This window comes from Neoarius graeffei, chromosome 12 (genome assembly GCF_027579695.1).
Source record: "Neoarius graeffei isolate fNeoGra1 chromosome 12, fNeoGra1.pri, whole genome shotgun sequence".
Classification (NCBI taxonomy): Eukaryota; Metazoa; Chordata; class Actinopteri; order Siluriformes; family Ariidae; genus Neoarius; species Neoarius graeffei.
The window spans coordinates 82129317-82143502 of NC_083580.1; the positions used below are offsets into that span (position 1 = coordinate 82129317).

The following is a 14186-nucleotide window of genomic DNA, read 5'->3' on the forward strand; positions in this document are numbered from 1 at the left end:
GGTGCACGGCGTGAAACTGCGGCCAGAAAACAAACCCAGCGTCGAGGTTCTGAAAGTGAAGTCGAGCTCTCAGGGCACCACAGGCTTTTATGCCTTTAAACCCAATGAACCAGCAGATCAATTTCCTGTTCAGATTGAAGCGTTTATTCTGGACGGATTTTTTTTTATCCAAGCTGGACAGCAAGAACACAAGACAGAGAACCCGAGTCACGTCTCAGACATTTCTGCACTTACTGTCTCACTGAAATAAAACAATTCATCTCAATTCAGGTCAGAGAGAGAGAGAGACTTTTGCAGCTCCACTTATGCTTAAAACTTATAATCAAATTTGCAGGACTCCGTATGGGTTGTGTTCAGACCCAAGTTTGTCATGGTGCAGCCTGAAAATCATCAGTTAAAGACACAAAAGTCAGAGAAAAAAAAAAAAAATCACCTGGAGCTTTATTTCTGACTGAAAACTCTGAAAATCTTCTTCAGGACATTTTACAAGCAAACGGATTAATCATACGGTTATCATTTTTGTAGAGATTTGTTTTACTGTTCCATTTGTACGAGCATCATGACTGCAGGTCAGAATGTTTCTTCATAAACACAATAAACCACGCTGGACATTTTGCCCCAGAAGTGCCCGAGCCCGGCTGGTCCCTGTCTGACCCCACCGAGAGCCTGTTTTCATAAGAAAGGCCACCCAATTAGAGTGTGGAGAAACAAAACAGGAAGTTTGAACCAGGTCAAATGGCATTTAGCGTGTGTGTGTGTGTGTGTGTGTTGTGAGAATGATTATTAACCTGCCTTCTTCTTGCACCACCTTCACTAAAGATTTCACCCTGAACACCTCCCTGAGCTCGGCACGGTTCTGAATCACACCGTCTACAGTAAACCTCAAGCCCAAACATGACGGCTGGCAGAAACGTCCTGCTTCAGAATCTTTTTGCCCCGCGATCTCATGCCAGGCCCAGAAGTCAGCCCCTAAAATAATGCTTCATGCTGAGCAAGTGAACCTCACTTCCTTTTTCCTGGTTCAGCAGCAGAGGTTTTGAAAACCATGTGCATACTTATTCCAGACGGAGACGACGGCAAACGCAGCGAACCACGAAGCAGCAAACAGAACCGGGACGGTTTTCTCTCCCCGTCTCACTTGCTGTCTCAGTCTTTTTATCTCATGCCTTCTTCATTACCTTATTAAGATCAAGTGCAATAAGTTACATTCATGACATTTGTGGGGAAATTTCCACTGCACAGAAATGATGTGAATTCAGCTCAGGATTAACAGCTGCTAACAGAAGTTCATGGCTTCTGAATTTCAATGAACGCATGAGAAGACCACGGAGAGAGGGACATGATGAACATCTTAATGAATCTGCAACAAAACAACAAACACCACTGACCAGAAAGAGCAGCCCATACACATTCAGGAAACATTGTTAGGAATTAATGAAGAGAGAACCCGGAGAAAACCCACGCAAACACGGAGAGAAACCCGAGCTCAGGATCGGGCCGAGAACCGGAGCGGTGAGGAAACATCGCTGTCCACTGAACCACCGTCTCACTGTTTAACTGTTACTTTCTCATTCTGTATTATGCATCAGATACGTGCATGATGTCATGTCGAGAATAATGACGAATAGCAGCACGTTATTTTATACGAGTCCAAATACAGCAGAACTGAGCGGCACTGAGAAACAACTCGAGATCAGGATTTTAGTGCACTTTATATATTTTGCAGTTCAACTTAAAATATACGTCTTATGCTCAAAGTTAATAGACGGATCTCAGGAGCTTCTTCTTTCAGTAAATAAGACACATCTTTACCTTCACAATCCCGTACATTCACACCAATTTCTGTCAAATTCATCTGAGCACTGAGAAACCTCGAGGTCGTCTTTTATCAGACTTGTGATCCATCTGAACGATCGCTGGTGAAGTCACTCTGATCAGACTACGAGAGGCTTTTCTGTACAAACTCTGAAAACTGATCTGCTTTATAAATGGTGTCCACTGATGAAAAACGGCTCACTGAGAGTAAAGCAAGGTGCTGGATTTAATCAGCTCTCTAATGAAGGGATTGTAATATTCAAAGGTCAGTGTTATTACTGCTTTATAAGAAGTTTTATTCTCGTGTTCTTCCTCTTTACAGGTTGGATTTCTGTATGTGCTCTGTACAGATGTGTCTCACACACAGAGCGAGAGTTAACACTGAAAGGAAATGACACTCACCCCCAAAAAAATAAATAAACACCCACCCCCAGAAACAGACCACTGATCAGACAACAGATTGGACAGATACCCAATATTTCTACTCTTTTGTCTGTTTTGTGTGCATTAAGCGTTTTTAGGAAGCCTCCATATTTCCACTGTGACAGTATCAGCGTGATCCTGTGATAAAAGGTTTCATCCTGATTTCGATGGAAGTTCTATAAAATCCAAAGCCTGAATCCAGAACAGATTATAAAGCAAACCGTTTACAGACTTACAGCTGCTCTGAGCCAATCAAGACGAGTGACAGGAGAAGCCGAGGGAATACTGCGGCATTCCACTGATGCTCGGAACTCGGAAAATTAAAAAAAACTGATGAGGAGAAGCTGAAGAAAACGGCCTTCAACTTGGAATTCCTGTCGGAAAGTAGGGAAGGTTTCCTCAACCCCGGGTCAGAACATGAGGGCGTGTCGGCATGACCACTCCCACCACCAGATTTACTTCAGATCAAATCAACACAGTCACATTAGTTGGTTAAATCTTTAAACACTGACTGTACAGTTCATGGTTTTTCGCAGAGTTCTCCTGTGAAAGATTTATTTACAGGGGATCAATAAAGTGGACCTTATTTTGTCTTATTATTAATATTAGCTTGCAAGCTTATTGCTAACAAAACACACACTTTAATAGGAGTGTCCATGTTTTTCCCCACTTTGTAGCTGAAACACACCAAGCTGGAAAACCATGTAATTCTGAGTTCACACTTCCGACTTCTGAGGAAAGTCAAATGTAGCGTTGCTTCAACTATATGGAACACAGCTAGTGGAAAAATAAAAATCCGTACAAGCGTTCCCTGGGAGTCAGTCCTCCAGACAGTGTGAGTGAAAAGCGTGAGCAGTTTATCATCACTTATTTTATAATAACCCTCATTTTCTTCTTACATCAGGCTTCTTACTGCTGGTTTCCAGTTAAACTGTAAAGCTGTAATCATGACATTTACACAGTCCTGAGCTTACAGAGTGTTTATAAAGATAAGGATTTTGCGTGCTACTGTAATTAACAGGTTTTAGCGTGTAACTGGCCCCTGATATCGTCTGTGTTATTACTGCTTATTCTTTACATCTTCCATCACTGTCAGTGTTTCCTGCATGAATCAGTAACCATTCTGTCTCATCATTTGGACTTTAGTGTCAATAAAGAGATTAAAAGTGCATTACAGACACGTGTTTGGAACGACAGGGCTGTGGCTTCACTCTGGGATTATAATGAATAGGGTTCATGGCTGAAGTTCTAAACAGGAGCCTTTCACTGTGTGCTTAAATAGAAGGTTTGTTGTGTGTTTATACACAAGCAGGTAACGTTCGCTGACGGTTACTGTCTGTAGAGTCGGCAACGCGACATGAAAATGGACAGTAAACACTCTCACGGTGAGCCCTGTGGTCTTGCCTGTGTGTGTAGGCTGAGTCTCACTGAAAATCTCTGACACAAAGCCTGCAAAAATACGTCGGATGACACTGAGAGGTATTTTAGAGGGTCCTCAGAGCAGCACTCACAAAAACCAACCTGAAATCTCACACAGTGTGGAGGAAACTGCCGGTGTGTGTGTGTGTGTGTGTGCGCGCGTTTGTGTTCTGTACTGTGGATGCTCCACATAAAAAAAATAAAAACTACATGTGCAGTCATTGCTATGGTGATGTTTATGGATTATGGAAGGAGTCTCCAGTGTCAGTGACCTGTAACAGAGTTGAGCCTTTACATGTTCTGACACCTTCGTAACAGGAGAAGTTTACACTTTGTGTTTTTTAAATAACAGCAACTAACTCATGAAATAAAATGTGGATAAGTGTACAACGTGTTCTTGTAACTGTGCCAAGAACTGAAATACTCCAGGGCGTGCCGTTACTGAAAAATAATCAAGTCGTGTTTTCTTCCTGAATGAGCGCATTTATATTTATAAAAGTTCTGTGAAATCAACAGAAAAGTAAATTCTCTCCCGATCTGAGTTTCAGAAAAATAAAAACACCCAGTTTACACCGGAGTCAGAAGCAGCTGGAGCTTTAAAGGTAAAGGACTTGGACAGGAACCAAGTAGAAGGAGAAGAACCCTGCTGGTGCTGAAGTTACCAATGGGTCGTTCTTCAGTAACGGAATTACATTCTAGGCAAAATGTGGCAACTTTTTTTAGTTGCAGTACTCAAGACGATGGTATTGAATAAAAATTTCACACTGTATGGGGTCTTTTGACCCTAAAGAAGCATAGAAAAAGTGGCCATGTTTAATTCTGAACGCAAAATCCTTTATGAGGAAAGAAAAGTCAGTAACAGAATGACGTCAGAAAAAAAAACTGAACTTTCATTTCTTAAAATTTCAAACCCAGATTTCTCTGAAGTGATGCTGCTGTAATTGGGGTTGTGATGATTTTTAAATCTGGGTTTCAGTCCATTTTGCCTTCGGTTCCACACTTTAGCAACATCACTGATCTGACCGGTGAAAGCGATCTTAATCAGCTCAGAATTTTTGGCCCCTCTGCTGAAGAACTGCCCAAATAAAGAGAGTCAACATGCAGAGCTGTTTTTGCTGTGCAACAAATGCAAAGTGTGAAGTTGCATGTGAGCACGCTTTATTCGAACCCACAACCTACAGTTAACTGTTTTAGTGCGATACAGACCAGATTAGATCAGATGGGATTAGATCAGAGCCTCTCCACCCTAACAGCATTCTTAGACTTTTAATTTCCCTGAGGGAACCCTCCCAGAGGGATCAATAAACTTTTATCTATCTATCTATCTATCTATCTATCTATCTATCTATCTATCTATCTATCTATCTAGAGAAACAAAGTGCACCCCAGAGCACACAGGGCTTACTCTTCAGGGCCTGGATCAGCGCCTTCCCGTCCTTAATGAGCTCTTTGATGAACTTGTTGGTGTTGTCCAGCTCCAGCTCGTGGGACTTTAATCTGTCCCGGAAGTGAGGGCTGTCCAGGTAGCAGTCGCTGAACTCCAGAGCGGGTAAGCCCATGGTGCGGTGCGGTGCGGGTCCGGGTCCGAGCCTCTGATCAGGGTCCGAGCGAGGGGAAACAGCAGAGCTGGCGCGCGCGCGGTGTTTAATTACCGCTCCATTACCGGCGCGCTGATTGTTCTTTCAGCAACAGAGCGCGCGCTGCAACACGCTGCGACTAAATAACAACAAACATCAAAGTCGCATCCCACAGCGGCCACTTCCGCCTAAAGACGCGCGCGCGTCCGGTGTCTCAGCGGCTCCTCAAACTGAACCGAGGCCGTCAGGGTCAGATCTGCGGGAAAGCCGCGCGCCGAGCAGCAGGAGGTGAAGGCTACCCTCAGCAGGAGGAGGTGAAGGCTACCCTCAGCAGCAGCGGAGCCTCTCTGCGCGTTTTAAACGCCTCGATTCCCCCAAGCGCAGCTCCAACCTACCAACACACCGGTAATCCGATGACTGACGCTCCTTCAGCCAATGGGATTGCAGGGTTCCAGGAGCCCAATCCGAGAGGAAACAGCGGGAGGGTGGGGGAGAACTCAACGGCTGTTTGGTCGCGAGCCATGACGTCATCTTCAAAGCGGGGATTTCGTCTGAAGCCCAACTGTTCTTCACAAACAAACAAACAAACAAATCCCCAGATGTGCTGTGACACACTGTGGCCCTGGAGATCAGAGTGGAGAGTTTTATTATCATTATGGTTTTATTGTCTCAGTACAGTCTCTCTCCACTGTAGACTCAGGTTCCTGTCTGAGGAGCCCGCTGTGCAGAGGCGATTCTAGAATCTGTTGTGGCCCCAAGCAAAAATTTCCAGGGGGCCCTTCTGACCAGTGTTCATCACCAATATCTCATCTCATCTCATTATCTGTAGCCGCTTTATCCTGTTCTACAGGGTCGCAGGCGAGCTGGATCCTATCCCAGCTGACTACGGGTGAAAGGCGGGGTTCACCCTGGACAAGTCGCCAGGTCATCACAGGGCTGACACATAGACACAGACAACCATTCACACTCACATTCACACCTACGCTCAATTTAGAGTCACCAGTTAACCTAACCTGCATGTCTTTGGACTGTGGGGGAAACCGGAGCACCCGGAGGAAACCCACGCGGACACGGGGAGAACATGCAAACTCCACACAGAAAGGCCCTCGCCGGCCCTGGGGCTCAAACCCAGGACCTTCTTGCTGTGAGGCGACAGCGCTAACCACTACACCACCGTGCCGCCCTCATCACCAATATGTTATAAATAATCTGACACCAACGAAAAATGTATGAAACCAAAGTTTTTTAAATTCCAAATGTGAAAATACAATAGTAAAGAACAATAAAAAACAAAATAAATAAGCCCTCAGGCCCCGACTCTCGGGGGGCCCCTGAGCCAGGGGGCCCCAAGCAGTTGCCTGCCTTGCCTGTTTACAAGCTGCGCGTCTGCCGCTGTGGTCTGTTCTTGTGTTGTAGCTCATCCTGGGCATTCTGAGATGCTTTTCAGCTCACTGCGGTTGTACAGAGTGGTTATGTGAGTTCGTCTCAGCTCCTATCCCCCCTGACTCTCTCTGATCAACGCAGCGTACACACACACACACACACACACACTGACTCTCACAGGATGATTTGTTTACTTGTTTGTTTTTTGCACCATTCTGTGTAACTCTACAGACTGTTGTGTGTGAAAACCCCAGGAGATCAGCAGCTTCTGAAAAACTCAAACCAACACCCAGGTCACAGAGGGAGGCCCTGAGGTCTTTATCCAAGTTCTGATGTTTGATTCGAACATTAACTGAACCTCAGCCTGGATCTGCTGATATTATGCATTGTGCTGCTGCAACAAATTTAGCAGAGGAGAACCAAGAATATGACCTGAAACCATGTGGGCAGTAAATGAGGTCCAATAAAATTCAATCAATATTTTCTGTTAATAATTACAGGCTATTTGTCCCTGAATGATGGCACGCACAATCTAATCAAGTAAACAGTTAAATAGCTAAACCACTGTAAGCCTTTTCTTATGCTCACTGTCCAATCCAGACCAACACCAACCTGCTGAAGCTAATTAAGTAGCAAAAACTTACTAGAAGATCTCTAGCTGTTACTAAGGCAACTTCACACCAAATCATCAGGAGCTCATTAAAACTTAAAACTGTTTTTCTGTTGAACTGCAACATTTGCCTGAGATTATATAGTTGGATGAGCATGAACATGTACTCTCTCTTTCTCTCTCTCCCTCTCTCTCAGTGGTATATGGCTCATTTCTCTGTAACTTCATTGCACCAACATCCTCCTTTCAAAATAGAACGTGTAAAAATACAATGCAGAACTTGATTCTGGAACAGAGAACCATTTCAGTACATTGCTACAGAAGAAACTGTACTTTATAAGTTCATAACAGTAGCACTGGCAGATTGACCAAATACATTTATAAAAAGTTCAGATATAAACATCTTGTGTGCAAATTAAATGTCAGCAGTCATTATCAAAGCTACGTGGCTAAAAATGTTATTGGCTAATCAAAAGGGATTTAAGTCCACTATTGGGAATGTATTATCGTATATCTGTAAAAAGTGTGCTGAGAGCAGTTCCTCGGAGTGTGCCAGAGCTCAGAAATGCTCTGGAAAGTGTCATGGAAACTAAACGTTGATTAAATATTTTCTATTGTTTCTGGAAAAACAACATAAACGCTTCCACTGAAATGGTCTGCTCAAGACTAACCCTGAGGAAAGAACATAATTACTCTCAACGCGTATTTAAATGAAGCGTTTCAGGAGAACCAAAGCCAATGAATCATTAAGAGAATATCTGTTAACTACCAGAGCGTTTCTCTGACCAGAGTTTTGACTCTAATCCCATGATTCTGTTCACAAGGGTTTTTAAAGTTATTTTAACAGTAAATCTTATAAGCCATGGCAATAATCTTAATGTGAAATAACAATGCAAGCATATCGTTATTTTCTAAAGGAGCTTACTCAAGGATTCCTGTCACATTTACTGCCTTTATTCACAACAACTTAAAGGTGCAATAGGCAAGTTTGTTTGTTTGTTTGTTTGTTTGTTTGTTTGTTTGTTTGTTTGTTTTAAAGAAAAACTTCAGAAAATATGTAGTACATGGTAAAAACAAAAAAAAGAGGCTTAAGCGATGGTCTTGACCCAAGTGGCTGAGAAAACTCATTTGGAAAACTGTATTATGGTTTGGAACGCTTGTTTTTGTTTGGCTGAGTCTCCTGTCAGTCATTTTATAGACATGCCCCAACACCCCTTCACTCCGCCCCCATCTCAGTCTGAAAAACTCAGAAAGAAAAATATATGTCTGAAATTGCATGGGTTTTTTTTTCTTTTGTTTTTTTTTACATTACGAAGAAATTGGGACAGTGAAGAACATACAACTCTTGCCCATTCTCATGAATCTCTGAGCTGAATTTTATGTTTATATCATTATAACTCAGCTGTTCAGCAGGCCAGAAAGTGACGTCCTCACAGTCCATGCGAATGCTGACCCAGGTTGCACCTGAGAGTGTGGAGTCTCTGAGGTTTTGTCTCTTAATCACTGAGATTCAATCAGAAGCCCAGCGTCCTCAGGGACTGGAGCGAGCAAGCCGTCTTTCTCTTAGTGCTGTAAATTATTCAGTATAAACTCTGTCCTTCAATTTACATTTCGACTGGATATTTCATACAGAGCCACATGTGTGGGGTGTTTTATCTCATCGTCCATCAGGTCCACGAGTCAACAACAACTGCTGTATGTTTTGTTCCTCCTCGTTTATCTTGTCTTCTTGCATTTCCATCTTTTTTCCTTCTTCTGTGATTTTGTTGTTGTTGTTGTTGTTGTTGTTGTTGTTGTTGTTTTATTGACTGGCTTTGCCTGATTTGTGTTTATTATTCTCTTTATTTATTTGGGTCCCTGTGGTTCCTCTTGATGCTGTTTGTTCTTTATTTGTAGTTCCATTGTATATTTCTTTGGTTATTGCATTTATATGAAATTATGATTTTAAAAAATTATGTCTCACTGTTTACATTTGTTTTGCTTGCTCTATTATGATTGCTGTTTTTTTATTTGCTTTGCACAATGTCTGTATTTTTCTTTTCTTTTCTTTTTTTAATAGCGCCCCTTAGTGCATAAGATTGTCTATTACACGTAGCATTCCTGCCTGGTAAAGTCCTCCTGTTCTCTGCATTTTTTTTTTTTTTTGTTCTTTTGTGATAATTTTTTCTTGTTTAATTTTTTTTTGCTGTTGTTTTTAATTTTCCTGCCTGAATTAAACAATCATGTTTTGTTTGTTTCTTTGAACAATATGCCATGGACCATTCTTTAAGTAGCTGCACCTTAAAGTAGGATTTTAAGAGAATCTTTTTAAAGCATCTGAATCTTTGGAGCATCTTTGAAACAGATTCATCTTTAGTGTCAATTCAATGCACTGGTTCATGTTCAGGAAAGTTTCTGTTTCAAGCTGTCCTCGGTCTCTTATATACTGGTCTGTGGTGCCACCCAGTGGTCAGATTGAGAACAACACAAGATAAAATTCACTTGTGGTGAGTTTCATCTTTGACAAAGTCCAGTATTGTGGAAAAGGGATCAGGTTTTTAGGGTGTTTTCACATAAAGTCTTTTTTTAAATGAACCAAACTCAGTTTGCTTAAAGTGGACTAAAAAGTGGACCAAGAAGAAAAGGGACTCGGTTCTCTTTGTGTTCTTATTGTGAGTTTATTTGAAAGGGGACTCAGTTCTCTTTCTGTTCACACTGCAGTTCCTAGCGGCCATGGTTCTGTCAGCTTGTTTTTTCAAGTATTCCAGTGCAAAAGCATGTAATCTGTCTACGGTGAGTCTAAACAGTTAAAATACAACAACAAAAGGTGACGCAAACCTGGAGTGCTGTGTTCACAATACAGACTTGATGAGAAACCAAACTGAGGTGGTCTCACACCTACTCTCAATCCAGTACTTTATATTTCGACAGTCAAAGAACCGGCTCTCGGCCAGGAAAACTGGTTCCAGAGCTGAACCGAGTCTTTGCTGGTCTACAACTAGGAACCACTTATGTCAGGAGCGAGGGACAGGATTATCATGACCAATAAGACCAGCTAAAACTTTCTGACTGCTATTAAAAAAAAAAAACAGAACAAGGGTAGCATCTAGTCTAACTAATCCAAAAAAGAAGAAAAAGAGATGATGTAGACTGTCATTGTTGTGCTTGGTGCTTGTGGCATTAGCAGGGCCGGCTAGTGGAGCTGGTGGCATTAGTTGGGTGGTTTAGTGGAGCAAGTAGCGGGCTGGTGTCTCGGAACACAGAGACGCAAACAGTGACATAATGGCGTGGCTCTGTGGTGGCTCTCTAACGCGTGGAAACACAAACCAGATCTTAAAAGGTTCACAAGTTGAACCAGCTCTGAACCAGCACGAGCACCAGCCCACAAACAGAACCTGGTTCATGATGGGGGAAAGAGGTTCGGTTCGTTTCAGAGGCGTCTGAGTTCGTTTAGAGTGTTCAGTTCACATACACACAAAAAACACTGACTAATGGCTCTGTGTTCATTTTGAGGACAGAAAGGGACCTTAAATCTTAAAAACACCTTAAATCTGTCTATCTATCCAGGTGTGTGTGTGTGTGTGTGTGTGTGTGTGTGTGTGTGTGTGTGTGCACGTGCGCTTGATTGGCTATTTTTCAGCAAGACAATTATTTGTTCTTGTAACAACAGTGGAACCGTTTCAGTGTCACACAGAACCATTCTGAGAACCTGGAACATCTCGAGTGGAAACCATGTTTCCATTTTCACTTATTTTCAAATGAGTTTTCCTTTCTTATATTAATTTTTACGTCCCATTTCTGATGATGCTAATATTTATTCATATCCTTCACTTGAGAGACCCAGGATGTTATGAGTTCTCCCCTGCCACATTCTTGTAGTAACAGAACTTTATTGCACTTCATGCTGATATCAGTGTTTGAGCTATTAGAGTTTCAATTTTCATTACAGATGCCACTCTTTCTGTTCTGATTCTGAAATTCGGAGTATTACACTAACACCAAGATTGCAAATATAATAATATAATAATAAAAATTAATCCCTAACAAGAAAACACAACCAAGTCTCTTTATATATAAACAGTTTCCATTCTAAGAATCATTTATAATATGTCACAGGATCAAATCATATTCAGTCTGATCTAAATCTGATCCACTTTTTTTCTGCTGGTGTTTGCAGTGATATTCTCAGACTCTCTCCTCTTTTGTCCTCACGTGGTGATGTGTTTGATGGCAATTACAGAGCACTTCTGTAAGTCGTTCTGGAGAAAGGCGCCTGCTAAACCATATGCACGAGCTCACACCCTGGAAAATGTCTCTCCACAAAGCATTGATGTTAATTACAGACTTACAGACTTGAGAAGACTGACATCAGGCTTCATGAAGAAACCCACTGCTGCTGCCTGGTGTTTTAAAGAGAAACCCTCACCCTGTTTGAGCAGAAAGGTGTAAAGAGACCAGGACACACTGACATCAGTGAAAGTACTGATACTGTAGATCATCCATATGAGCAAAAAAGGAAAGGAGTCATCAATGATTCAGGGTTAAATATGAAAAAAAAATTGAGTAATGAGGTGACAAAATGGAAAATAATAAACATAGTGGAACGCTACATAAATATGTTCCTTCTACTGTATACCTGAAGCACATATTACTGAACCATGATCTAAACTGAGACACTGATCTGTGCTGAAGTGAAGAGAGGTGAAGAGAGCTCACCGTGTGCAGGTGAAGCAACTCTCAGCGCGAGCACAGACATGTTGGTGCAGCTGCTCGAGAGTGGAGGAAGTGACGTCATCCCCATCGCCACCTCACAATGTCTAGCCTTTGCTAAAACCTTATTCTTTTGTTATCTGCCCTCAAAATTAACCCTAGGCCATGTTAAATTAATGTTCAACTAAACAATGAAATAAGCTTCGCCTAATGGGGTATTCTTGGTTGATGATGAATTGTTTGCAGTATTTGCTCCTCCCCAGACACAATGGACATAAGGACATTCTTTACAAAGCAGCGGAAAGTCAGTCAGAATTTCCCCACAGGACAGGGTTTCTTTGTCCCAATTGAAATGTTAGTGCAGTTAGCTGGCTAGTCAATGTTAGAAGATGTATCAGCTAGCTTAATGTTAGCTATCATTTAATTCAAACCCAGTAGGCCTGCCTTACTGTAATGCCAAGAATGAGGTCAAGTCTGCTCTCATCTCATCTCCTTATCTGTAGCCGCTTTATCCTGTTCTACAGGGTCGCAGGCGAGCTGGAGCCTATCCCAGCTGACTACGGGCGAAAGGCGGGGTTCACCCTGGACAAGTCGCCAGGTCATCACAGGGCTGACACATATGCCGCTTTTCCACTACCAACGCGGCTGAGTTGGGCTGAGCCGTGCTGTGCTGAGTTGGGCTGAGTCGAGCTGAGTGGGGCTGTTGGAGTTGCATTTCGACTACAACCGCGCTGAACCGTGCTGGCTGGAAGTGGGTGGACACATTAGGTGGAGTTAGCGAAAGTGGGTGGATGTCAGGTGATGTCGTTAGGCGGCGCAAACAGTGACATCAGTGACCTTTTAAGCGGTAGTCTCACGACCCGGATAGTAAACAATAAACATGGAGGACATGGAGTCGTTAGTGTTGCTGGTCTTGGTGCTGTGGCTTGTTGTCGCCAACAACGCCAACAGATACTGGCAAGAGCGTATAGATGAGGCGAGGCGCATAAGGCTTCATAATTCTCGTAATTCTCCTTCTTCCGGGTTTGCGGTGTTTACAGATCCCAGCGTGCTCGCGGGGCGTGTGTGGGCATGTGAGGACACTCCTCCTCACCAATCAGTGCACAGGGGAGTGTCTCCTCACGCCCCCAGCCTCACTCAGCTCGGTTTGGCTCGCTTCAGCCCCACTCCAAAACCGTGCGAGTTTTGGGTGCTAAGCAGGGCTGAAGCGAGCTGAGTCGTGCTGTTCTTAGATAGTCGAAACGCAAGCCGTGTCGGGCTGAAGTGAGCTGAAAAAGGGTAGTGGAAAAGGGCCAATAGACACAGACAACCATTCACACTCACATTCACACCTACAGTCAATTTAGAGTCACCAGTTAACCTAACCTGCATGTCTTTGGACTGTGGGGGAAACCGGAGCACCCGGAGGAAACCCACGCGGACACGGGGAGAACATGTAAACTCCGCACAGAAAGGCCCTCGCCGGCCCCGGGGCTCGAACCCAGACCTTCTTGCTGTGAGGCAACAGTGCTAACCACTACACCACCATGCTGCCTAGACTTATTGTTGAGTCTCTAAAATAGTCATTGAATTAAGTGACTTTTGTTCGTAAAATTAGGTGTTTAACAACCTGTTAAAAATACACCAGAATGCAGGAAATGGCATCTAATTAATTAAAAATTTTCTGATGGAGGACCCCCAGACCCCCCACCAGTGTGTACCCCCCACATTAAAAATTCTTCTGACACCCCTGAACACCTCCATTATTAATAAAGAAACATCACATTAGCTGTAGAGCTAAATTAGCTCAGTACTGTTGAGTAACGTGCTAAGTTTGTTAGCTCACTAACTAGCACATGTTAATTCATACAGTACATTCATTGTGGTCAATTAATAAGAAAAGTTATATGATGAAACATTTTGAATATTCAGTGACAAACTATTTTATAAAATACACTCCAAACACTGTCACCTGTACACTAGTGCTTGAAAGTTTGTGAACCATTTAGAATTTTCTATATTTCTGCATAAATATGACCTAAAACATCAGCAGATTTTCACACAAGTCCTAAAAGTAGATAAAGAGAACCCAGTTAAACAAATGAAACAAAAATATTATACTTGCTCATTTATTTATTGAGGAAAATGATCCAATATTACATATCTGTGAGTGGCAAAAGTATGTGAACCTCTAGGATGAGCAGTTAATTTGAAGGTGAAATTAGAGTCAGGTGTTTTCAATCAATGGGATGACAATCAGGTGTGAGTGGGCACCCTGTTTTATTTAAAGA

At 42.6% G+C, this 14186-nt stretch overlaps 1 protein-coding gene across 2 annotated transcripts in view; it reads right to left on the reverse strand.

Annotated features, from left to right (window-relative positions):
• The window catches only part of LOC132895730 (rho GTPase-activating protein 26-like), a 122856-nt gene extending 117229 nt beyond the window's left edge, over positions 1-5627 (reverse strand). For both annotated transcript variants that reach the window (XM_060936551.1, XM_060936550.1), the window contains exon 1: positions 5063-5627. In XM_060936551.1, the coding sequence (XP_060792534.1) occupies positions 5063-5216 (154 nt within the window). In that variant the 5' untranslated portion in view covers positions 5217-5627. The remainder of the gene's footprint in view (positions 1-5062) is intronic.
• Positions 5628-14186: the final 8559 nt, after the last annotated feature.